General features: G+C 42.0%; 1 protein-coding gene across 3 annotated transcripts in view; it reads left to right on the top strand.

The window, feature by feature from the left end:
* Positions 1-23,864, top strand: part of MAP3K20 (mitogen-activated protein kinase kinase kinase 20) — a 112,681-nt gene that overhangs the window by 71,641 nt on the left and 17,176 nt on the right. For 2 of the 3 annotated variants that reach the window (XM_033167984.1, XM_033167993.1), the window contains exons 12-16: positions 18,426-18,470; positions 19,422-19,452; positions 19,541-19,680; positions 20,030-20,092; positions 21,741-21,833. In XM_033167984.1, coding sequence (XP_033023875.1) covers positions 18,426-18,470; positions 19,422-19,452; positions 19,541-19,680; positions 20,030-20,092; positions 21,741-21,833 — 372 coding nt within the window. Of the gene's footprint in view, positions 1-11,665; positions 12,884-18,425; positions 18,471-19,421; positions 19,453-19,540; positions 19,681-20,029; positions 20,093-21,740; positions 21,834-23,864 lie in introns of those variants that run through there. The other variant, XM_033168001.1, reaches the window with a different exon arrangement.

Genomic DNA, 23,864 nt, shown 5'->3' with positions numbered 1-23,864 from the left:
AAAGTGCCAAACGCAAGTAACATTTCCTAGGTAATCTTGAGTAGGGAGTGAAATCATACGCCCAAGGAAAGAGTGCAAGAATGACAACCGACCATAGAAATGTATATATATACTGTATATGATTGAACCGTATTACCACAGCATTTTGTGGCATTTGTAAATAAGCTGAAGGCCTTCCTGTTTGCATTATTCCATTGTGTTGCATTTTACCCCCCCCCAAAAAAAACCCCAATGGGCGCTAATTGACTTTCTTCCCCCACCACCCAAGGAAAAAAAAAACCCCAGCATCCATTTGATCCAACGTTGATACATTCTGCATCTTTTGCCATGTTTTGCCCTTCTACGATTGCCTGTAGCTCACAGGTTGTAATCACTCTTCAATTTTATTACCTATTTTGGCCTGTTCACTGTTTTTGCACCTTCTTTCTGAGGCACAGCTTAATGACATCTATATGAATCACGCTGCATGTGTATTCCAGCTGCGAACATGTAATAGCATATAATGATGAAGCACGGATTTTTCCCCAGAAGCAAGGTTCTCTGTGTTCTCAGTAGGCAGCTGGTAGGCTTCCTTTAATGTCTGCGAAGATCCAGTAGCTAAGATATGGGCCATCACCTACATGGTGCACAGCATGAAACATAGCCCTAATGAGCCAGTTTTCCCGCAAGCAAGGCTAGGGATTTTTATGCTGCACTTGCTTATCGCTTCTACTGTTCACCGGCTGGCTTTGCTGAGCGAAGGTGTTGTGGCGAGGCCCCATTGTGCTTAGCATAAACCTCCTTTTTGTAGGACATTAATACAACTCTCCCTTTTTTACAAGTAGGGACAATTCTGTCGGCAGAGAAGACTTAAGATAATGCAGAAAGTAAAGTGCCTTTCAAACTTCTCAAATGGATTGTCATGCCGCTGAAAGAGCATCTGTCAGATTTTTTGAATAATGAAAACTCTTGCTGTTTCCTAGACTTGCCTCCCTCTCCACCCCCATTTTGCTTTATCCCTTAAGAATTTTAACTTCAGAACTCTTCTATACACAAAAACAAATCCTAGATATGTTGACATTAGAATGGACACAAATATCCTCTGCTGTCCTGTGAAAATGGCTGCCGTTGTTGACAAAAGGTCTATATTCTTTCTTCATGACAGTAGAAGTACAGTGGTACCTCCGGTTGCAGATGGGATCCGTTCCGGAGGTCCGGTCGGATCCCGAGGTTTCCGCAACCTGAGGTCCGCTTCTGCACATGCGCGCGTGGTGAAACCGGGTCAAATACTTCCAGGTTTGCCGCTTCCGCATCCTGAAGTTTATGTAACCAGAGGGTTACCGTATATACTTGCGCATAAGCCGACTTTTTCAGCCCATTTTTTGGGCTGAAAAAATCGCCCTCGGCTTATGCGCAAGTGAGGCGGGCGGTGGGGATGGAAAAGCAGAGAGAAAGAGCTTCTCTCCGCTTTCCTCTCCCTCCCCCCACCCCACCGGGAAATGTGCAGGACGGGGGAATCTTCTCCGATCCCGTCCTGTGCGTTTGCAGCTGTCTGCGAGGTGGTTGGGTAGGAAAAGCGGAGAGAAAGAGTTTCTCTCCGCTTCCCTCCCCCCCCACCCCACCAGGAAATGCGCAGGATGGAGATCTGAGAAGGGTCTTCTCCGATCCCCGCACAATCCCATCCCATGCATTTGCAGCTGTCTGCGAGGTCCTAGCGCCTCCAGACACAAGCTGGAAGGGTAAAGACGCCTCTGCCTCCACTCACCAGCAGAAAGGCACAGAATGGAGGATCGGAGAAGCACTGCACAATGCTTCCCCCTCTGTCAGTTGGGGGGGGGGAGAGAAGTGGAGAGAAGCTCTTTCTTGCAAAAGGCACAGGACAGGATCAGAGAAGCTGGGGGCACTGGCTTGCCAAGGGTTAAAAAGGATTGAGTGGGATTCCTAGAGAGGTCAGGAAATACCAAGCCCACCTACAAAAGAAGGAGGGGGCCTTTGTCTCTCTCTTCTGCAAGTGCTGCATCCCTGGCGCTGGACCTTTGTCTCTCTTTTCTACACGTGCTGCATCCCTGGCGCCTCCTGAATCCAGTGAGTCTCTGCTCATCTTGCAAAGGGTCCATTGGGGAGAAGAGGGGGGTCCCTGGGATGAAGGGGAGGGTGCAGGGAGGACCCCCAAGTCAAGGAACAAAGGCTCTTGCCCCCCTCCTCTCTGCAAAGCCCAGGAGGAGGCAAGGTCACAGGAGCTCTGCAACTCTTATCTTCCTTTGGATCCATTCACAGCTTGGCTGTTTGGGAAGGGAGGGTTCTTTGGGGAGGGAAGAAAAGGGCCTGAAAATAAACCCCCTCACACTCAGGAATCAGTCCCATTTATTGATAGAGGTTGTAGGGGGATGGAAATATTGGACATAAAATACACCAAAGAAATAAAAAGGAAAGCCTAACTGTTGGAAGAGGGGAGGGGGCAAATAAAAGAAAGCGCTTATTCCTGTGGTGCAGAGTCAAGCCTATGGAACTCCTTGCCCCTGTTTTTCTTTGAAATAAATATTCAAAAACATTTAATCTACTGATGTCTCAATTAATGTAATTTTATTTATTTTTATTTTTGAAATTTACCAGTAGTTGCTGCATTTCCCACCCTCGGCTTATGCGCAAGTCAATAAGTTTTCCCAGTTTTTTGTGGTCAAATTAGGTGCCTCGGCTTATATTTGCGTCGGCTTATACTCGCGTATATACGGTAAGTAACCAGAGGTACTACTGTTTTAGGATAGTAAAACTGCAATGAGGAGAAATAAACCTATGAAGTGATGTGCAGGGTGTTTTGTTTTGTTCATTTACTGAAAGTCCCTTCCTGGCACCGCTGGAGCAGTAAAGAGTGACTGGAAGTGAGGACCACCGGGTCTTCAAAATGATAGGACACCTATGAAAAGGAACATGTCCAGTCCTACAAATGGCTCACTGGAAACCCATCACCATAGAGAGGCTTGAGGGGAGGGCAAGGAAATTAGATTCACTAATTTCTAACACAGTGGCTCCTGTGGCGGAATAAGGCCTGGTTCATCATGGGTTAACCTATCACTCCCATGTTAGGTAGGTGTTCCCTGGGAGGCGGAGCTACTGGGCATTCTAAAAGGAGGGGGAACAACCTAGAAAGGCAGTTGGGGGTTTGGCAGTTGGGTGTGGAGGTTTAGAAAGAGAAACTGCGAGGTTAGGCTTTGGGGAATGGGAGGAAAGGTCATTACCAATGCTAACGGGATGCAGGAAAGATTATAACTGAGCTGGATTATATGAGAAGATTTGTACCAGTAACAACTCAAGACATCCATGTTTTCACGTTACCTTAATAAAGTTAAAAGTGTTTAAACGTTCGCTGACTGTGGCAGTGCGTCAGTGCCTCAAGAGGTGTGGCTGAGGGGAAAAGCACGAGAGGTTTCCTTGAGGTAAAAGGAACGGGTGGCTTATTTTCCTGGCATACAGAGGACTGGGCAGGGAAGCCAAAGGTGCCACGCAGTTGCCAAAAAGGGAAGGCAAGCTGCAGTATTTTGGGAACCCAGGGCGGGAGATCCCAAAGGTGGCAAGAGTTGTTTCGAACGTAAAGCACTGAGGTACCCCAGAGACACTCCCATATAACCACGGAAGGATTCATCCTAGTGGACAGTGAAAGCTAGGGAGAGTCACGGCTGGGGAAGAAGCGAAAAGGGTGAGGGAGTGGGATCCCTCACATTTATTGGTGGCAGCGTCGTGATCCGTAAACAACACCCACACGCCTGTTTAGTTGAGAATCAGACAACTGTATTTTTTCTGTCAGAAAAATGGCTCACCTGAGGAAAGCTAGGGAAGCTAAGGGTGATGAGAGACCCGATGAGGCGGAAACCAGAGAGAACCCTAATGTAGAGTTAGAGATGATGAAAATGAAGTTAGAGATGGCCAGAATTGAAGCTGAAAAAGAGAAAAATAAATTGGAAGCTGAAAAAGAGAAAAATAAATTGGAAGCTGAAAAAGAGAAAAATAAATTGGAAGCTGAGAAAGAGAAGGAGCGTTTAGCTTCAGAAGAACGGGTACAATTAGCGAAGGTTGAGGAAGAAAAGGCTAAGATAGCTGCTGAGGAGAGAATGCAATCTGAAAGAATACAATTAGCCAAGGTTGAGGCAGAACGGGAGAGATTTGCTATGGAGAGAGAAGTGCAGTTGGGAAGACTGAGGCTGGAGGAGATACGGCTAAGAGCAAAATTATCTCAGAGCCAAGATAGTAATGAAGTCACACTCTTTACGCCTTCACAGAAAAATAAACTGTGGCAAGCTGGGGAAGGAAAGGAAAGACAAGAACCCAATCCTGTCAGACAATCCGGGTCTGATAAGCCACCTCAAAAGAAAATTACGTGTTTCTTTTGTGAAAGTGAAGATCACATACGAGCTAAATGTCCTCTACTGGTCAAAGCACAAACTGCAGCTGCTGTTGCGAAGCCAGTAAAACTGTTACTTCAGACGGATATTAAAAACCTTCCGCAGACACCAGTCCAGGAGCCAACGTATAGTCAAACAGAGGCTTCTGCAAAAGTTATGCAGGTCTGGAGATCTGAGGAAGAGGTTAATAAGGAATTTTTGGAGACTGTCAGAGTAAATGGACAAGAGTTAGTGGGACTACAGGACTCTGAATCGGAAGTTACTCTGATGAGATCTAGTTGTATTCCTAAGGAACAATATCTCCCAAACCAATCTTACAGCATAAAAGGTATATGGGGACCGGAGTTTGAGGTGCAGGTAGCAGAAGTGAATATTCAGTATCAAGATTTCAATGGCAAGTGGACAGTGGGTCTTTGGGATGATCTGGAGGTTCCTGTCCTGATAGGCAACGACCTAGCCAACCGGAGACCTCAAATACATGCTATCACAAGAGCGGAATCAAAAGCCCTTGTGGGTTCAAATCCTGCCATTAATGCACCAAACACAGAGCCTGTGGGAGAGGAAGTACTGATTACGCTACCAAATGCACAGGAATCTAGCACCCAGTTTTTAGTAGAACAGAAGGAGGATGAATCTCTGAGAGACTTGTGGGATAAGGTGCAGGGTCCTGACTCTGAAGTGACTTTAGAGAATCCCTGCCTGTTTACTGCAATAGAAGGGAGACGTCATAAAACAGCCAAAAGGAGAAAAGGTGCAGCCAAGTGGAAAATGAAAATAGCCAAAAGGAGAAAAGGTGCAGCCAAATGGAAAATGAAAAAAAAGTTGGTTTTGCCCCGGAAATAACGACTACAAGTTTTACAGTTGGCACTGGAGTCACCCATGGCTGCTTATCTAGGCATTAATAAAACCAGAGACAGAATAAAAGCGTGGTTTTATTGACCCGGAATGGGACTGGAAAGGAACCCATTGGGAACGCGGACGTCTTAACCTATCTTCAGGATCTACAAAGTGATTTACAGGAACTTAAGGAACTATCATCCTGCAATTTAAAAAGAGCACAACAGAAAAGATGGTACGACGCACACGCAGAGATCGGAATTTCCAACCTGGTGACCAAGTCCTGGTGTTGAGACCCAGACGACAGCGGAAGCTCGAGGTTTCCTGGGACGGACTCTTTAGAGTGATAGCAAATGTTTTTCCAAATTAGAAATGTGTATAAGTGCCAAATTAGTTGTTATGGTGGAAATAAGATACAGGAAAAGGTAAATTATTTGTTAAGTTATGTTGCAACATAGAAGTTGTGTACAAAAGGGAAATACTGTGTTGTTGGTTTTGATTAAGCTCCAATACATTGCTTCGGCATTGTTTAAAATGTATAACTATGCCTATGCAATGACTTTGGGGGTGGGACGAATGTGGCGGAATAAGGCCTGGTTCATCATGGGTTAACCTATCACTCCCATGTTAGGTAGGTGTTCCCTGGGAGGCGGAGCTACTGGGCATTCTAAAAGGAGGGGGAACAACCTAGAAAGGCAGTTGGGGGTTTGGCAGTTGGGTGTGGAGGTTTAGAAAGAGAAACTGCGAGGTTAGGCTTTGGGGAATGGGAGGAAAGGTCATTACCAATGCTAACGGGATGCAGGAAAGATTATAACTGAGCTGGATTATATGAGAAGATTTGTACCAGTAACAACTCAAGACATCCATGTTTTCACGTTACCTTAATAAAGTTAAAAGTGTTTAAACGTTCGCTGACTGTGGCAGTGCGTCAGTGCCTCAAGAGGTGTGGCTGAGGGGAAAAGCACGAGAGGTTTCCTTGAGGTAAAAGGAACGGGTGGCTTATTTTCCTGGCATACAGAGGACTGGGCAGGGAAGCCAAAGGTGCCACGCAGTTGCCAAAAAGGGAAGGCAAGCTGCAGTATTTTGGGAACCCAGGGCGGGAGATCCCAAAGGTGGCAAGAGTTGTTTCGAACGTAAAGCACTGAGGTACCCCAGAGACACTCCCATATAACCACGGAAGGATTCATCCTAGTGGACAGTGAAAGCTAGGGAGAGTCACGGCTGGGGAAGAAGCGAAAAGGGTGAGGGAGTGGGATCCCTCACAGCTCCGTTCTCACGTCACCATGAAGAACATGGTTTGCCTTGAACACACAAATAGATCTGAACTTCACAAATAGATCTGAACCACCATGTGAAACAAGGCTATGAGACTCTCTCTCTCTCTCTCTCTCTCTCTCTCTCTCTCTCTCTCTCTCTCGTGGCCCCAACAAAGCATAATCCACTCTACAATTCATGGAAAGCTCCCATCACCACATGAGGAGGCTTCACCTGAAATGCAAATAGCAGGTTCTGAGGGGCAGTTTTTGTTGGTGCCATGGCAGGGAGATAAATAGTTAAATTTCTCTTCCCACATCCCAGCTCCAAGGGTGTGCAGCTTGGCTGCATTCACACAATTAATGTCACATCTAATTTGGTCCCCAAAACAGGGGTTTTAATTGGGACTCTCTAGGATAGAATCTAATTTTGAAAACTGGCACCAGCCATGGAAGGAATGATGAAGGTGTGCCTTTATCTCATCACAAGAGTAACCACAACTGCTGGACCGAATGCTTCTAAGTGTTTGAGACATGGGCTGCCAGGGCAAAGGGAGTGGCATTGGATATATTGTCCAGGGTGCTGAACGATTAGAATTTAACAGAGCCTGATAAAACTCAAAAGTGCTAGGATTGCGAAGGTGGCCCATAGCATTACAATCTGGGTACTGTGTTACTCACTTCTTGATTGCTGTAATACAGGGGGCTGCCTTGGAAGACTGTTCGTAAGCTACAGTTGGTTCAGGTTCCTGAAGTTAGGCTTCTTATGGGGTGTGATGTGGGGACTCACGGTACTCCCCTTTTGTAACAGCTGCACTGGCTCCCTGTTTCCAGATGTTGCTCATTTTGTCCCATAAAGCCCTAAAAACAGCTTGAGATCAGGTTATCTGAAGGACCACCTTCTTCCATAAAGTCCTGACTGAGGACTAATACCTTCCAGAGGCCCTTCTCATTTTCCCTTTAGCAATTCCTACCGTTGACACCACATAAAAAGGCCTTTTGTGTGGTGGCCCCTCCATCTCCAGACATCTCTATGATTCCTTTACTGTATGCATTTCAGAGAGCAGTTGAACCTTTCTCCTCAAACTTTTTAGCTCTTCAACCTAATTTGGGTGCTGTGAATTTGTTCATATCTTACTGTTTTTTAGGGTTCCCCTTTCTGATCTCCTTGGTAAGGAGCAGGATGTAAGTTTATCCAGTTCTGTTTTTCTAGAAAAAGGGGTGCCAGAACTCGCCACGAACACCTCCCTCATTCTCTTAGAATGGCAATGGCGCCCACCTGAGAGGTGCCGGAACTGAACTCTGGCTGAAAAGCTCCCCGAGCTTTCCTTAAAGAAAGAAATGCTTGGCTTTTCATTGCAGAAGCAAGGACAACCCTATGTGGGAAAAGACTGAAGTCAAATAAGTAGATTTGCTTCAAACAGGAACATCCTTTGTTTCAAATGTAGTTCGGCAATTTTAGCTCCGGAACTCAGTTCTGTGTCAGTTTGGGCAAGAAACTATCTGAAGAGGGGGTGGGGTGGGGTGAAAAAAGGATACTTAATTAATATGCAAGAATTAGTGCATAGAACTTATGTCAGGAATTGGAAGCAGATGGAGACACATGCTAAGCAGAGACTTGTCAAGTTTAAGGGGGCTAAGCTCCAGCTGCACAGCACCTGCTCCATCATTGTCAAGCATTGCGGCAACATCAACATGGAATTGAAAGGAGGACAAATTGAACAGTTTTATGGTTATATTATGGAAACTCTTCCCTCTTAGGCCTGATTCACACATGCAAATAGTGGCTACTTATAATGCAACTGCAAAATGCTCAATGCAGCAAGTCATTCATGTAAAGCATTGTGTGTGTGTGTGTGTGTGTGTGTGTGTTTGTGTGTGTATATTTCCCCCCCTTGCTACTCCCTGCTCTCCCATGCCGTTGCAAATGCACACACTTCCTTTTATTTTCCATTTTGCAGTGACAAATTGATTGCCGCATGGAGCAGACTGTGCTTGATTGCATTGTATACCAAATCTCCAAGATGCTGTTTGTAAGCGTGAACCAGGCTTCAGATTGTTGTTGTAGTAGTAATAATAATATTTATACATACATACATACATACATACATACATACATACATACCCATCCAGCTGGGTTTCCCCAGCCACTCTGGGCGGCTCCCAACAGAATATTAAACACACGATAAAACATCAAACATTAAAATCTTCCCTAAACATCCATGGATGTCTTCCAAAAGTCAGACAGTTCTTTATTTCCTTGACATCTGGTGAGAGGGTGTTCCACAGGGTGGGCGCTACTACCGAGAAGGCCCTCTGCCTGGTTCCCTGTGATCCGAAATCCTCTTATTCAAGAACATTTACAGTGAAGTCGTCAGCACTATTCTAGAATCAGTGTACGAGGAACATATTCTCAGTTCCTCCCCTTGCTATGCTTCCTTTCAGCATTCTAAGTCTAGGTAAAGACCCACTGTTCCAACAACTGCATGAGCAAAGTTCAAATTCCTGTCTTGTTTCAGATCCCGACCTTAACCATTCTGAGACATGGGACCAGCTTGGTTTTTACTCTTTGAGAAAGCACAGTGATGACTAGCCCTGATAGGAGAATAGGAACATGACCAGCTGACCAGCCCATGTTAGTTCCTTGCTCCTAAATTCTGTAACATTTCAAGCCCACTCACAGCAGACCAAAGGAGTTTATCGAGGGCATTGGCATGTGGGGGGGGGGGGCAGAGCGGGGGGGGGGAGCACTGTAAAATAAATACAAACATTTCAAGGCTAGTAACTGCTAGAAGTGCAGGATGAATACCTGGCCTATTAAGCCTTCAGATTAAAGACCAAGGAGTTGTTCCCAGACTTGTGGACATTAGATATGCACATCTAATGTCATTCCTCGTCCCCATTTAGGGCATTTCTTTAGAATCTCTTAGTTTGCTCAACACAAAAGTCAAGGTAAAAAAAGAAGCTTAAATTTAAAAAATTACTGGAAAATACAGTAGATTTTTTTATTTAATCTTTTGACTTTGGTGTTGTTTGTTTCTGGTGTACAGTCGATAATATTTTCCCTGCATCTATCCCCCGCCTCTACTCTCCAGGTAATATCCAGAGTTTAACTCAATTCCCCCCTTTGCTTATTTATTGTATTTTTATCCCATCTCTCCAAATGGGATAAAAGTTGTCCAGAGTAGTCTGTGTTGTGCCCTCTGCGAGTTTAAATCCACAAGAATGTGAGATCAAGTAGAGTGAGAGATGTTGATTGACGCAAGGCCATCGTGGCTGAGTGAAGATTTGAATTCAGGGCTCCCTGGTCCTATTTCTGACACCACTATATCACACTGGCCCTCAGAACCACAACGTATTTTTTTAAGCACTTGGCAGAATGAAACCAGATACAGTGGTACCTTGGTTTAAGAACAGCTTAGTTTATGGACAACTTGGATTAAGAACGCTGCAAACCCAGAAGTAGGTGTTTTGGTTTGTGAACTTTGCCTTGGAAGAAGAACATGTTCCGCTCCCTGTTGAGTGTGTTCCATTTGTAAATTGAGTTCCCGGCTGCTATGGGAAAGCACGCCTTGGTTTAAGAACGCTTTGGTTTAAGAATGGACTTCTGGAATGGATTAAGTTCATAAACCAAGGTACCACTGTACTAGCTAGCATGCCCTCTGAACATGCATTTCTTTGCTTGCATTGTCAAGCTGAGACATAGGAGGTTGTCTGGCTGTATTAAGAAGCAGGTCAGCCCATTCACTGGGAATTAGTTACGTTCTTGCCAACTATGGTTTTTGGGATGTCAGGTACGTTATGGGGAACCTAACACATCCACAGAATGTGACTTGAGAATGTCCATGTTACCTAAAACCTGCATTATGTCAGGGTTTCTTTGTTTCTTCCAAAGATCTCTTGCCAAATGTATTTTTACACACACACACGGTTAAAATAAATTCCGGTGGAGTGGAAGTAATGAAATCTTATATAGTTTAGTGTGAAACTCAAGATTTGTGTTGGCTTGAGCACAGCATGCAAACATCCTTTTATGTGTGGTGCAGCTATAGTGAGCGCATGCAGCAACTGCGTATTTTTCCTCTGCACATACGATAACATGCTCGCAAGCTGCTAGGATTTATTGATGCCCTCCTGCCACATGTCCATGCATAACATTGGAATCTCAGCCCTTCGTCTCCAGGGCAAATTTCTTGTGAGCTTTTCCCAATCTCTTCCCAATGTGAGATCTCGTCTGGTTTTGTGGAGGCCACTCGAAATAGCTCACGCTGGTGAGTGGTCCATGCTTCAGAGAGATGTAACATACAGAGCTGTTAGCCATGTGTATTACTCCCATTGTGTAGACAGGCTGCAAGCCACTTTCAGGTATTCCTAGCAGCAGCTGATAGGGACATGGAAACTGTCAGTTCAAACCACATTATAGCCACATGGCATGGACCACTTACCATGCAGAGGCTGTTTGCTCTGGCTGCCAGACGGCCATTGTAATGTGGATCAGAGTCATAACTATGGCACAGGGGAAAACTGGGGAACGTGCACTCTTGGGAACTCTTCATGTACATTGTAGAATGGATATGCCACCATAGCAAGGATCCAATGTACATTTGTCGATTTCCATTTTCCAACAAAAACCAAACCATTACAGAAGCGGTTTATTAGCAGTGTACTTTGATAGCGGTAGCTTTTTTTTTTATTCTAGCGTGAATATAGACACAAAAGGAACTGTAATCTACAGGCACCTTTACTTTGAGAACTTTAGGAATATTTATTCCAGCATCAGCCTTTGGAATAGCAAAGAAACCTTTTAAATCAATTTGCTCTTTGCTTTTCAAAACGGAACAAAATTGTGGTTTGTTTGGGTTTTCTGCTTTGATAAAACTGTTTTCAGGATAGACACTTCTACAAAATATTTTACCTCATGCCATGCAAAGTTTTAATTTTCAACGTGAAAGCTCAATCTGCTTTTGGTGCCTTGCATACTCATTGGTGGTGGTTATGCTATCTTCATGGTCTAAAAAATAAATAGCCAAGTATTTTCAGAAAGAAATTCTTAATTGGCTGTTTATATTTAGACTCTCTAATAATTTTACTTTCTGTTTATTGCTCACTAATCTGGTGGTGTCTTTGGCCTGGATTTTAAATTGGTCCTAACTTTCCTTTTTTTCTTCTCTATCCTTCCTTTCCCCTTTTTTCCACTAGTTTTGCTTCCCTTTTGCTGCAAGAATGTCTGAGGAGTCTTACTTTGAATCTAAAACAGAGGAATCAAAGAGTGCAGAGATGTCATGTCAGATCACAGCAACAAGTAACGGGGAGGTAGCTGGTGTGAACCCAAGTCTGAAGGCATTGATGACGAAGGGCTTTGGGGATATCTTCCCTATGAACGAAGCAGGATCCGTCCTGCATTCTGGGATGCAGATAAATATGCAAGCCAAAAAGAATTCTTCCAAAACCACCTCTATGAAAAAAGGGAAGAAAGTCAACATGTCACTGGGGTTCCATGAATTCGACTTATCTGATGATGATTCTGTTGATATTGATTTTGATGATGGAAGTGAAAGTAGCATTGAATGAAAGAAATAAAAAACTGTAATGTAGCGTCTAAAACAAAGGGGGAGGAAAAAGATTTTTTTTCCTGAAAAAGAAGCTACAAGTGTGAATTAAAACAACTTCGAAACACAGCACCACTCAGTTTCGTAGGCCCATTTTATTTCTTGTGTGTGAGAAGTTATGTTACCTATGTTTATACCCATATTTGGCTTTAAATTTTGCTTTAAAACACCTTATGTGTGTTTAAAAAAAGGGGGGGATATTCTATTATGCTACAATATTTGGTTGCTTGTTTACTTCTCGACACCATAAGAAAACTGCAGACTGCTCGGAGTGTTTTTAATTCACATAATTGTTGGTAAATTATGAATACGTGCTATTACTCTTGCCGGGTTTTTGAGCAAGTTAACAACATCTGGATTTTTCCTGTAAATTTGACAACCTCCTTTAAAATAGCCTTGTGTACAGGAGGAGCAGGCTTTGCGCTAGGATCCGCTCCTCTTTCCCTCCACTGAATATTATTGTCTCTGACAATGCTGATCATCTGTTTGGAGTAGAAGTGGCACCAAGCTTTCTGGCTTCAGTGACCTCTCCTCACACAGGATATCAGTTCTAATATAGATCTCCCTTCCATTCAACTGACACCTGATACAGGTTTCCCCTCCTCAGCATCTTTTTGCACAACGAAAGACCTAATCCAGAAGGGCTATGCACATACGTTAGGTCGTCCTTACAGGATGTGCAATTTAAGCTGCAATCCTGCAACCACATACTTGGGAGTAAGCCTCACTGAACATCAACAGGACTGAACTCCGCTTGTTTGCCATTCCTGTATATTTTTCGGGCAAGTACCAAAAATGAGAAACCGAATACAGTCGTACCTCGGAAGTCCAACGGAATCCATTCCGGAAGTCCGTTCGGCTTCCAAAACGTTCGGAAACCAAAGCGCGACTTCTGATTGGCTGCAGGAAGCTCTCATGGGAATCTGTTCTGCTGCCAAACAGCTCTTACTGTCAGAAAGTTTTCCCCCCCAAAGGTTTGGTCGGAATCTCCTTTCTTGTATCTTGAAGCCATTGCCTCGAGTCCTACCCTCCAGAGCAGGAGAAAACAAGCATGCTCCCTTTTCCATGTGACAGCTCCTAAGATATTTGAAGATGACTACCGCACCTCCACTCGGTCTTCTCTTTTACAGGCTTAAACATACCCAGCTCCTTCGAGCGCTCCTCTTAAGGCTTCGTTTCCAGATCGTTGAGCATCTTGGTTGCCCTCCTCTGCACACGTTCCAGTCAATATAACCTTCTCATATGCAATTAAAGATACTTTGCGTAGAAAACGCAGCATTTTATTTCCAGTATAATGTGGAGGCATCAAGAATGGCAGCCTATGCACAGAAATTGTTCCAGCGCTTAATTGTTTCCCTCTTGCACACATAACACTCATATTTTACAGAGATTCAGCTAGGACAGCAATTCTTATGGATCTTTAAATAAGGGTGTGTGAGTAAATCTGGTATTAGTCTTGTAACCAAGACGGCGTACACAAACCCACACACGTGTGTGTGTGTGTGTGTGTGTAAGTAATGTGGGCCAGGCTGATATTCTGTATTTGCCAAATACAGACGATTTCAGAATCTGCAATCTTCACACAGCCCAAACCTGTGTTCAGTGAGACTTACTTCCAGGTATTACATACACAGGATTGCAGCCTTGATTATAAAACCAGTTATCTTTGATTCCTTCCCGCCAGTAGTTTCAAAACACAGTGCTTTAGTATACTTGACTGATAGCTGGATCTGTGCTACAAACACACAAATACTTTGCATTGTAAAAAAACAAACTTTGGGTCTGTTTTGGAACTGAAATAGCTCTTGGCACACATTCACTACCTATTTATTTACTATTTGTTTTTTTAAACTGAATATTTGAGTAAAATATTTATATACTACTAAAGCACAATGTAGAGGGGGCTCACTTCAGATACTGCAATGCAATGTATAACTGCTTCTGCATTCTGAAGTCATGGAGCACCAAAGATTTCTAAGGCTTGGGTATACAGGCAACGGTTTTCGAAAGACTTTAGGTCAGTAGTCATCACTGTATGTTGAATTATTATTCTTTTTTGTGTTTGTGCATTCCCTGTTGAAGTGGTCAGGCAGGATTACAAAGTTCTGACGCACTACAAGAAACAGGTTTGATGCCATAAAAATGTAGCAAGCAAAAGAAAAATGATGAATATGTATTCTGCTGGGAACTATAGGCTTGTTCATAAATTTTGTTTCCTCATTCTCAACTTGGAGTAAGACTTGGGTGTATAGGTATCGGCAGGTGAAGAGAATTCTCCCTGGCCACCAGATAAACTCCTCTCCCCCAAGAGAAAATAAGAAATGTTTAAAATACCAAGAAAGGTCAGTTTGAGGTGTCCCATAGAAAATAATGAGTGAATAGACTCATTTTGAAATAAACTCTCCCCAAACCCTGCTTCCCCCACCCTCAATACCTTATAGTGATTCTAACTAATAAGCCGTTCCCAAACCCATATGTGAGCAGAAATGTAGCTATCTTTTGAAATTTGCACTCCTCCAAATTACTAAAGTTCAAAAGTGGGTATATTAAGGAAAAGTATACACAATAATGTGTATTAATGAAAAAAAGAATACAAAAACATGCAGAGCTGTTGCTATTAGGTGAAATTTCATACAAAATGTGTATAGCTGAAGAAATACACATGGATATATGTACAAAATTTTGTGCAGACGTTTTAAGAACAACTAACAAATGCGGAAATGGAGTTAGCTGAATTTAAGGTTGGAAAAAATGAGATGCAGAGAAACAAAACTGACAGATTAATCCAACTTTAAGTAGTCCAGCCTAATAGAACCTTTCGCTTGAAGGATTATATCAAGTACTGTACCCTCTTCCAACTTTTCTTTCAAGAAAACAGCTGAGTTAGATATGATACAAGTAGCTTCCAGACCTTAAAACCTACTGTATTCCTGGAAATTGAAGAAACCGTCTTCACTTCCTCCTGAAGACTCTTAATTTGACACTTGATAAACCAGCTAGAGCTTTCTTGATGGTAGGAATAATTTCAGCAACATCATGCAGGCAATAAACATGTTATGGTGTCTACAAGGATCCGCAGTGCCTCTCTTTTGAAGTCTGATATAGCACACTATATTTATATATATTTGCTTTTGCACTGTTGAAATGTTTTATATTGACTAATAGGGAAATGATATATGTAATCCAGACACGTATGAAAATGTAAATGGAAAGTATTTTCAGTACTTAGGAAAGTTCAACCTCAATTTTTTGTTTTGTTTTTTTCTCCTAAAAACTGCTGTGCTGTGTGAACTCTGTGCCAAAAGTACTGCAGTGTGTAAACAGAATATCTAATTTTTATGGAATGTGAAATGTTACACTCTTGCATGGCAAGACCTTTAGTAATTAGTCTCTCCCACCCCCCACAAGACACAACTTATATGGTGGCTTGCTCCAGTCACATAATGGATTTGCTTGTCTAGTTATTAACAGAACCTCTTGCAATGCATTTTGGGGGAAGGGGCAATTTGGTGTCATAAATCTTATTTTGTTGTGAATTGTTTTCTTTTCCTTTGTCTTCATTCTGACTTTGCAATAAACATTTTGACAGGAAGAAAATCTGTGGTCCCGTATAAAAATATTAGGGGTTAGATGGGGGATATGATGTGTCTACGCCAGCTATTTCACACATGGCTTCTCCATTTTGGCTTCATTTCTGTTAAATAACTCATGGCACAGTATAACGTGTCATGCGTTGTTGTTCATCTGAGGTTGTATTTACCTAATTTTAAGACCTGCTAAGGAACAGGTGATTGCTATTATATCCTGGTATGTAAAACCACAGATTTAAAAGAGGGCGTACTTAGTTTTTCCCACGACTGCACATACATATATACAAGGCCAAGTAGAAAAAGGCATACAAGTCAGAGAACAGTTTTAGGACTCCTCTCCACAGCTCACGCCCCCCCCCCCCGCTGCTTCTGCTGCTGCTTCTCCGTCTCCACAGCACCCCTCCCAACCACGGCTCCAAAAAAATGTGCTGAAAAATTCGGCTTATACTGGAATATATACGGTATCTAGAAATAACTTCCTCCTTTATCAATGGTGCTGTTGTGCTTTTAAACTGATTTGATTTAGCGTATAAGACGAATGGGCATATAAGACGACCCCCAACTTTTCCAGTTAAAATACAGAGTTTGAGCTATACTCGACCGCAGATTCTCCACCCGGCGTATAAGACGACCCCCGACTTTTGAGAAGATTTTCCTGGATTAAAATGTAGTATTATGCGCCAGAATATACAGTATTGAATTTTATGCCACCCTCCATCTGAGGATCACAGGGCAGTTTATGATATGAAAATACAAAAATATACAACACAGTAACAAACAAAAGCAATTAACCCCCCCCCCTCCAGTTTAAAGAAGCATAGGTTGTTTAGTTAGCCAAAGGCCAAATATTGTTATGAATATCTTCTGTGAAGCATATGATTTCATAATACAGTAAAAACATATATAAAGCAGTTGCATATATAATATCAGTTAAAAACAAACACAAATATTTTTAAAACTCCAGTGCAGAAACTGGCTGTGATAGAAGGTTGGTTGGAAAATGAAAGGATAGGCACTCAGCCATCAGCATTTGCTATTAGCACAGGGGTCAGCAAACTTTTTCAGCAGGGGGCCAGTCCACTGCCCCTCAGACCTTGGGGGGGTGGACTATATTGGGGGGGGGGCCTGAACGAATTCCTATGCCCCACAAATAACCCAGAGATGCATTTTAAATAAAAGGACACATTCTACTCATGTAAAAACACACTGATTCCCGGACCATCCGTGGGCCGGATTTAGAAGGCGATTGGGCCGGATCCGGGCCTTCTATATGACATATATAGAAGGTGGGACCTGCCACACAACCCTTTTTACTGTTCAGAGTTCCAGCCAACCATCCTTTGTGCTCCATTCCATTCTCCTCCTCTGATTTTCAGTTGTTTTTCTACACTTACCCTACAACTGTCAATCAACCTTTTGTGTCTAGTGAGCATGCTCAGTGCTCTTTGGCTATTCCAGGTCCATCCACCAAGCATTTTTAGTACCTATTTAGTACCATTTTTCTCACTTTTGCAAAATCTAAGAGTTCCCCCAAGCCTGCTGTTTTTTGCATCTTGTGTGGGGGTGATTTCATTGTGGCTGCATAAGGCTCATCCCTGGGAGAACAAGTTCGGTGTTTGATATATAGGAGAAACAAACACTTGGATAATGGGTGGTGCTGGAAACTTTTAGTTCGTTTAGCATGAATTAGATTATTGCCAGGGAACTTAATAAGAAGTTCATATCAGATATTGGATAAGAAAGCCTTAACCTGCTGAGATCCAGTTAGATTTCCTACAACTTCACCTTCCAAGCATCAAACTACACTAGGTCATCCTGGTCTCATCCATTCAATTGCTAAAGTAGATACCGTACTTTTCTGTGTATAAGATGACGTTTTTTCTTTAAAAACCATGCTAAAAAGTGGGGATCGTCTTAGACATGGGTATTGCATAGGGTGGACATTTGATTGGTTGCTGCCGCGTCAGTCAGCGGCTATTGTGCATGTTATTGGTGGCTGCATTAATGGGTGGTGTTGATTGGCTGATGCTCCAGTAGTTGGGCGGGCAATTGGCAGCTTCTGCCCTTGAAGGGACAGACTAAAAAAGCTAAACAACCCTGGGTAAACCACTCCAAAAAGCTCAACAACTCTGTGCCATCTCCCCCCATTTTCTTAAAATTGGGGGAGTCTTATAGACGGAAAAGTTTGGTAATGCTTTTCAAATTTGGGAATCAAATTTGGAAGTTTGTTGATTTTGAAATGGTATTCTTCCATCACTGTGGTTTGTCTCAACTGGCAATCAATTAAACATTTGTTACAATTTCTTGCAACTCCCAAATATTGAAATATGAATCTCGAACAGCCTAGTCGACGCTAAGCTTACAAACCTAAAAGGAAGTTCAAATTATAATTCGCCATTTAATTAATTCAAAGTTGGTTTAGCTCTAGTTTTATTTCCTTATGCACCGGGAGCAGCAAGGGCTGAAATTCTGACTTAAAATAAAATAAAAACACTTCCTTGCTACCATAAGCCAGCAGGAACAAGCAAAAACTGAGGTGAAATGGAAATGACTTGGCTGAATGTAGAATAGTTTATCTTCAAATCAAAATATATTTGTATCAGTCATATGCAAGTAAGGCAGACTGTCTGTATAAATTTTCTCCTTGGAGAAAAAAATGGGATCTGAATGCTAAATAAATAATCAACTTCTGAATGAAAATGGATGTCAAAAGTCACAAAAAAGAAAGAGTGCATCTTTAAATTCATATTTCTTACACAGTTGCTGCCTTCCTTTGATATCTGTGCGTGGACTGAAGAAGATGTGGTAAGCAGCCTTTTATTAATTAAACCATCCTTTTCTTGTTTGTCTAAGAATTCTTTCTTTAAGTAGACCACTCAGGGCTAAGCAATAACCCTGCAGCTATGTGAAATAGCAGCCAATGGCTGCTTCTCCCCTGTAGTTTAAGAGGAGAATACAGTGGTACGTTGGTTCTCAAACTTAATCCGTTCCAGAAGTCCATTCCAAAACCAAAGCGTTCTAAAACCAAGGTGTGCTTTCCCATAGAAAGTAATGGAAAATGTTCCAGACTTTTAAAAACAACCCCTAAAACAGCAATTTAACATGAATTTACTATATAATGAGGCCATTGATCCATAAAATAAAAGCAATAATCAATGTACTGTACTATAAAATAAATAAATAAATAAGAAAGTATTGTAGATGATAAAAATTATTAATTTTTCTTACCTGCACTGATGATAGTAATTGTTTGGATTGGGGGGGGGGCTTTTATCCATTTCTGCAGTCACACAATCAATCAATCAATCAGTAGCTGAACTGGGTTCCACATAAGTCACAAAAACAAATTAACCTAAAAAGCCTCAAAAACAAAAACGCAAAATAAATAGCAAAAAACAAAAGCGCCAAACTTAATCCGTTCTGGAAGTCCAATTGACTTCTGAAACGTTCGAAAACTGGAACACTTACTTCTGGGTTTTCGGCATTTGAGAACCAAGCCCTTTGAGAACCAAGGTACCACTGTATTGTAGTGGAGAACCAACCAGGCAAAGTGGGGCTTAAGCTGGGCACTTTCCCCTGGAAATTCCCTCCCCACGCTCAAGTAAGGTGTGGTTCCAGGCTCATGTTACTAGGCAAACACAGGTCCAGTGGGGAGGAGAGAGGGAGAAAGTCTCTTGCGCAAATGGACCTCATTCCGGTTCTGCAACTATTTCATTGACTACGACTCAAAATAAATTCTGTGTTATTTCTTCACAGTACTTTTGGATGCAGCAGCTTGTTACGAAAGGTAAGTCTCCTGTATTTGGTTGACCTTTTTGTGTGTGTGTGTGTGTGTCTATTGGTCCGTTTTCTAAACAGTTTCCTCTTTTCTTAAGGTGACACTTCAGGTGATATGAGTACTTATGCAACTTTATTTAAGGAGCATCACATCACCGGGAAACGACTGCTACTTCTGGATGAAGAGGACATGAAGGACATGGGGATTTTTTCTAAAGGCCACATGATTCATTTGAAGGTACTTTTAAAAAAACGCCTTGGATGAAAATGGGACTGTTGAGAAAGGAGTCCATTCTTGTGTGGGGTGGTGGCAGAGATCTTGTTTAAAATCCTTTTTGTGGGGGTGAACAATGCATTTTACTGTGTTGTTTGAATGGGTATTTTGTTACATATCGCACTTTCTGCATTTTATTATTTTGTAAAATTGCTTTGGGACTTCCTGGTTGTGGGAAATGACCAACATATTTAACAAACTCATTACCTATTTTATGTATTAAAACAGTAAAGGCCCTAGATCTTTATATTGTGCAGTTTGGTGTGACGTAGAGTCTGGCTTATCCTTATTTCCCTCTCTTTTTTGCTCTTAGACTGCCATTGAGAAATTGAGTCAGGACCACTTCAACATGTTTCATTTTCCACCTCTGATTAAGGTAACCATGATTGTATTTAGAAAGTAAAATATAATGAGTTGACACCACTTCAACATGCTTCATTTTCCACCTCTGATTAAGGTGACCATGATTGTATTTAGAAAGTAAAATATAATGAGTTGACACCTGGGAAAGAAATCTTGGTGCTATTGACCTCCATAATCTTGCATTATATATATGTGGGTCAGATATAGTTCTCATTGAGGTGCTAAGCCCACGTTGTGCCTGTACTACTTCAGACTCCATAGGCAGAGCTAACATTCCCTGTATAGTGAAGCTTTTTAAGGAGTATTGTTTTATTATGCTTTTATATATGCTGAAAGCTGCCCAGAGTGGTTGGGGCAACCCAGTCAGATGGGCGGGGTACAAATAATAAATTATTAAATTATTATTATTATTATTATTATTATTATTATTATTATTATTATTTGATTTATAAACTAGATGACATAAAGAATGATCCTAGACAGGTTACTGTAGTTTCCTGTGTGCATGGATTGTGTTTCAGTATGAAGTACAGTCCAAGATAAAGGTTTACCATTTTATTGAGAACTAGGCCTTAGAAAGAAGACAATAAATATCCTGGAGCCAGATCTTTGCTTAGTTTCAGAAAGTGGTAGATTCATTGATACTCACAGTACTGAGGCGTAAAAGAAGGCAGGCTTACTGTACAGTGGACGCTCAGGTTGCGGACGTAATTTGGCGTTTCTGCGCATGCGTGAAGTGCGATTTAGTGTTTCTGCGCATGCGCGAGTGCCAAAACCCAGAAGTAACCCATTTCGGTACTTCCGGGTTCGGCACGGAGGGCAACCTGAAAAGACGTAACCCGCAGCGGCCGTAACATGAAGTATGGCTGTACTTCTAATAGTTCTGTCGAAGAGGAAATTTCAGTAGAAGACAATGCCTCTAGAATTGCCGTCTTAAAATTTGTCTTCATCTGTAGTTATTGGAGAACTCACTCAATATTTGTATGTAGCTTCCAAAGGTTTCAGAGGTCGGACATCTAAGGATAACCCAGCAAAACTTTGTGGAACTAAAAGGCAGTTAAACCCTTAAGACAAAGTTAAAATCTTTCACTGGCAGAGAAGAGGATACTATCACATGTTCCCTTGCCTATTTTTGTTGGTTTGCTGTGCTGTTTTTTTTTTACCAATAAAGTGGAAATGCTAGCTATATTTGGGCATTTAGGAGCACATGGCTACAGTCTGAAGAGGCACCCTGAACCAGTTTACCGCAATCCACTTATTCACGGTACTAATCACTGCTAGTCCACACAGACTAGCACTGTCAGCACAAATAACACAGCTGCTTTATGCTGAAATAGTCACAGCTACCTTAAATTCCTCCTGTAGGAAATACTTCTTATTGGAGGAATTCCTTTTGCACATCCTGTTCTGCACTGTCATCTCAGCTTGAGTGATGACTGGAAACTTGCTCGTAGTTTACAACCCGAAGGAAACTATTTCAAAAAATTGTACAATGCAAAATTACACTTTCTTTCTTTCTTTACACTGAAGGTTTAAGTAGTGTCAGAACTGTTTACAAATATATTAAAAATGTTAAGTTATTTAACCCAAACTGCCATATACCCTGAATTTAAACAAACAGATCTGAAACAAAAATGACTCATCCTTTCTTTCTGTGGTAGGATTCTGCAAGTGAAAATGAGACAAGTGAGGAGAAAGTTGTGAACCTTGAGCTCGTTTTTGGCTATCATTTAAAGCCTGGAAGTGGCCCTAAGGTAAATGAATAATTCAGAGCTGCTATTATTTGTTTTCTTCACACGAAAATGTCCTTGCATATATTACCCAAGGTGCCTCCAGATGCTTAGTATTTGGGGTGATGGATTTAGGCTCATAACAGGAAACGTAAGTTTGCGCAGTTGAAGTAGATTAAAGTGCTCTTTCCCCCTAGCACAACAAATCCACCTTAAATAAGAAAATGGCTTTTGCAGTTAGGAAAGGGAGAGGAAATACATTTAAAAGTGTGGAATGAATGCTTGATTAACAGGAAGACGTAAAAACACCCCACAAGCAGATGAGGATGAATGCTCATTCTCATATATTTGGAGCTTTTCCATTTAATGAAATGGCGGATAAGGAGGGCGTGGAATACAATATTCTTGTTGGTGTGGAGAAAGTGGATAGAGAAAATATTTTCTCCCTCTCTCATAATATTAGAACTTGTGGACATTGAATGAAACTGGAGGTTGGAAGGTTCACGACAGACAAAAGGAAGCACACGGCACACAGTGAAACTACAGGGTTCGTTCTCACAAGAGGTGGTGATGGCCACCAGCTTGGATGGCCATCACAAATTCCTGAAGGATAAGGCTATTTTCCAGGTCCTGCTGGAGACAGGTAGCCTCTGCATACCAGTTGCTGAGAAAGTGCTATTGTACTTATGTTCTGCTTTTGGGATTCCCTTAGGGCATGGGTAGGCAAACTAAGGCCTGGGGGCCGGATCCGGCCCAATCGCCTTCTAAATCTGGCCCGTGGACGGTCTGGGAACCAGCGTGTTTTTACATGAGTAGAATGTGTCCTTTTATTTAAAATGCATCTCTGGGTTATTTGTGGGGCCTGTCTGGTGTTTTTACTTGAGTAGAATGTGTGCTTTTATTTAAAATGCATCTCTGGGTTATTTGTGGGCATAAGAATTATTTCATTATTATTATTTTTTCAAAATATAGTCCCCCCCCCCATAAGGTCTGAAGGACTGTGGACCAGCCCCCTGCTGAAAAAGTTTGCTGACCCCTGAATTAAACCATAGTTAGTCATTCTGTCCAAAATTGGGGTACTGGGGTTTCACGTTCATTTCCTAACTAGGCTCTTAAGCCAACTTCAAACTGTTCTAGTAAATTGACATGGTCAGAGCCAGCTAAGTCATACTCAGAGTTCAATGTGGGGTGACTGTGTTCTTTCTTTCTGAGATGGAAGGCCAACTGATGCTTAACATGGACCGCTCTGATCTACTGAAAACTTTATGTATCAGTTCCCTCAGTGCAAATAATCTCTATCGTGAATTACGTTTGCGGAAAGTGTTTTGACTGGCTTGCAAATGTCACTGTGTATGTCGAGTTGCAGACAACATGAATACTGTCTTTAGGCAGCAAAATGTTGTTGTCTATTGGACTATACACCATCCGGTGAGAAGATGAAATTACCAATAGTCATAATTAAGTGGCCTGAGACAGATATAAGTGGCAGGTTGACACTTAACCAACCACAAGCAGAACATCCATTTAGTAAAGTAGGGAAATATAGAAGTTCTTCTGTGTTTCAATCTTTTTTCTTGTATTCTGTTAAATATATTTAATTGTGCTGCATCCACTCTGCATTTAGAAGACCCTTGGGTTGTACCCCAAGGTTAAGTATTGGGAATAATATATCCTAACTGTAAGAGCAGATCAATAAGAGAATTATCTACCTTTCGAAAGATTATGAAATCAACTTCCTTGGAGATTCATAAAGGAAAAAAGAGGAGCTGTTGTAACTGGGCATTTGTTGTGGGTGCTCTAAGTCAGTGTTTTTCAACCTTTTTTGGGCAAAGGCACACTTGTTTCATGAAAAAAATCAAGAGGCACACCACCATTAGAAAATGTTAAAAAATTTAACTCTGTGCCTATATTGACTATATACAAAGTAATTCTCTCTCTTCCCACGGCACACCAGGCAACATCTCACGGCACACTAGTGTGCCGCGGAACAGTGGTTGAAAAACACTGCTCTAAGTATATACAGTCATACCTTGGGTTACGGTTGCTTTGGGTTGC

The sequence above is a fragment of the Lacerta agilis genome, chromosome 1, assembly GCF_009819535.1.
Source record: "Lacerta agilis isolate rLacAgi1 chromosome 1, rLacAgi1.pri, whole genome shotgun sequence".
Classification (NCBI taxonomy): Eukaryota; Metazoa; Chordata; class Lepidosauria; order Squamata; family Lacertidae; genus Lacerta; species Lacerta agilis.
The sequence above is the reverse complement of the archived record's forward strand: the minus strand, read 5'-3'. Positions and strand labels throughout refer to the sequence as shown.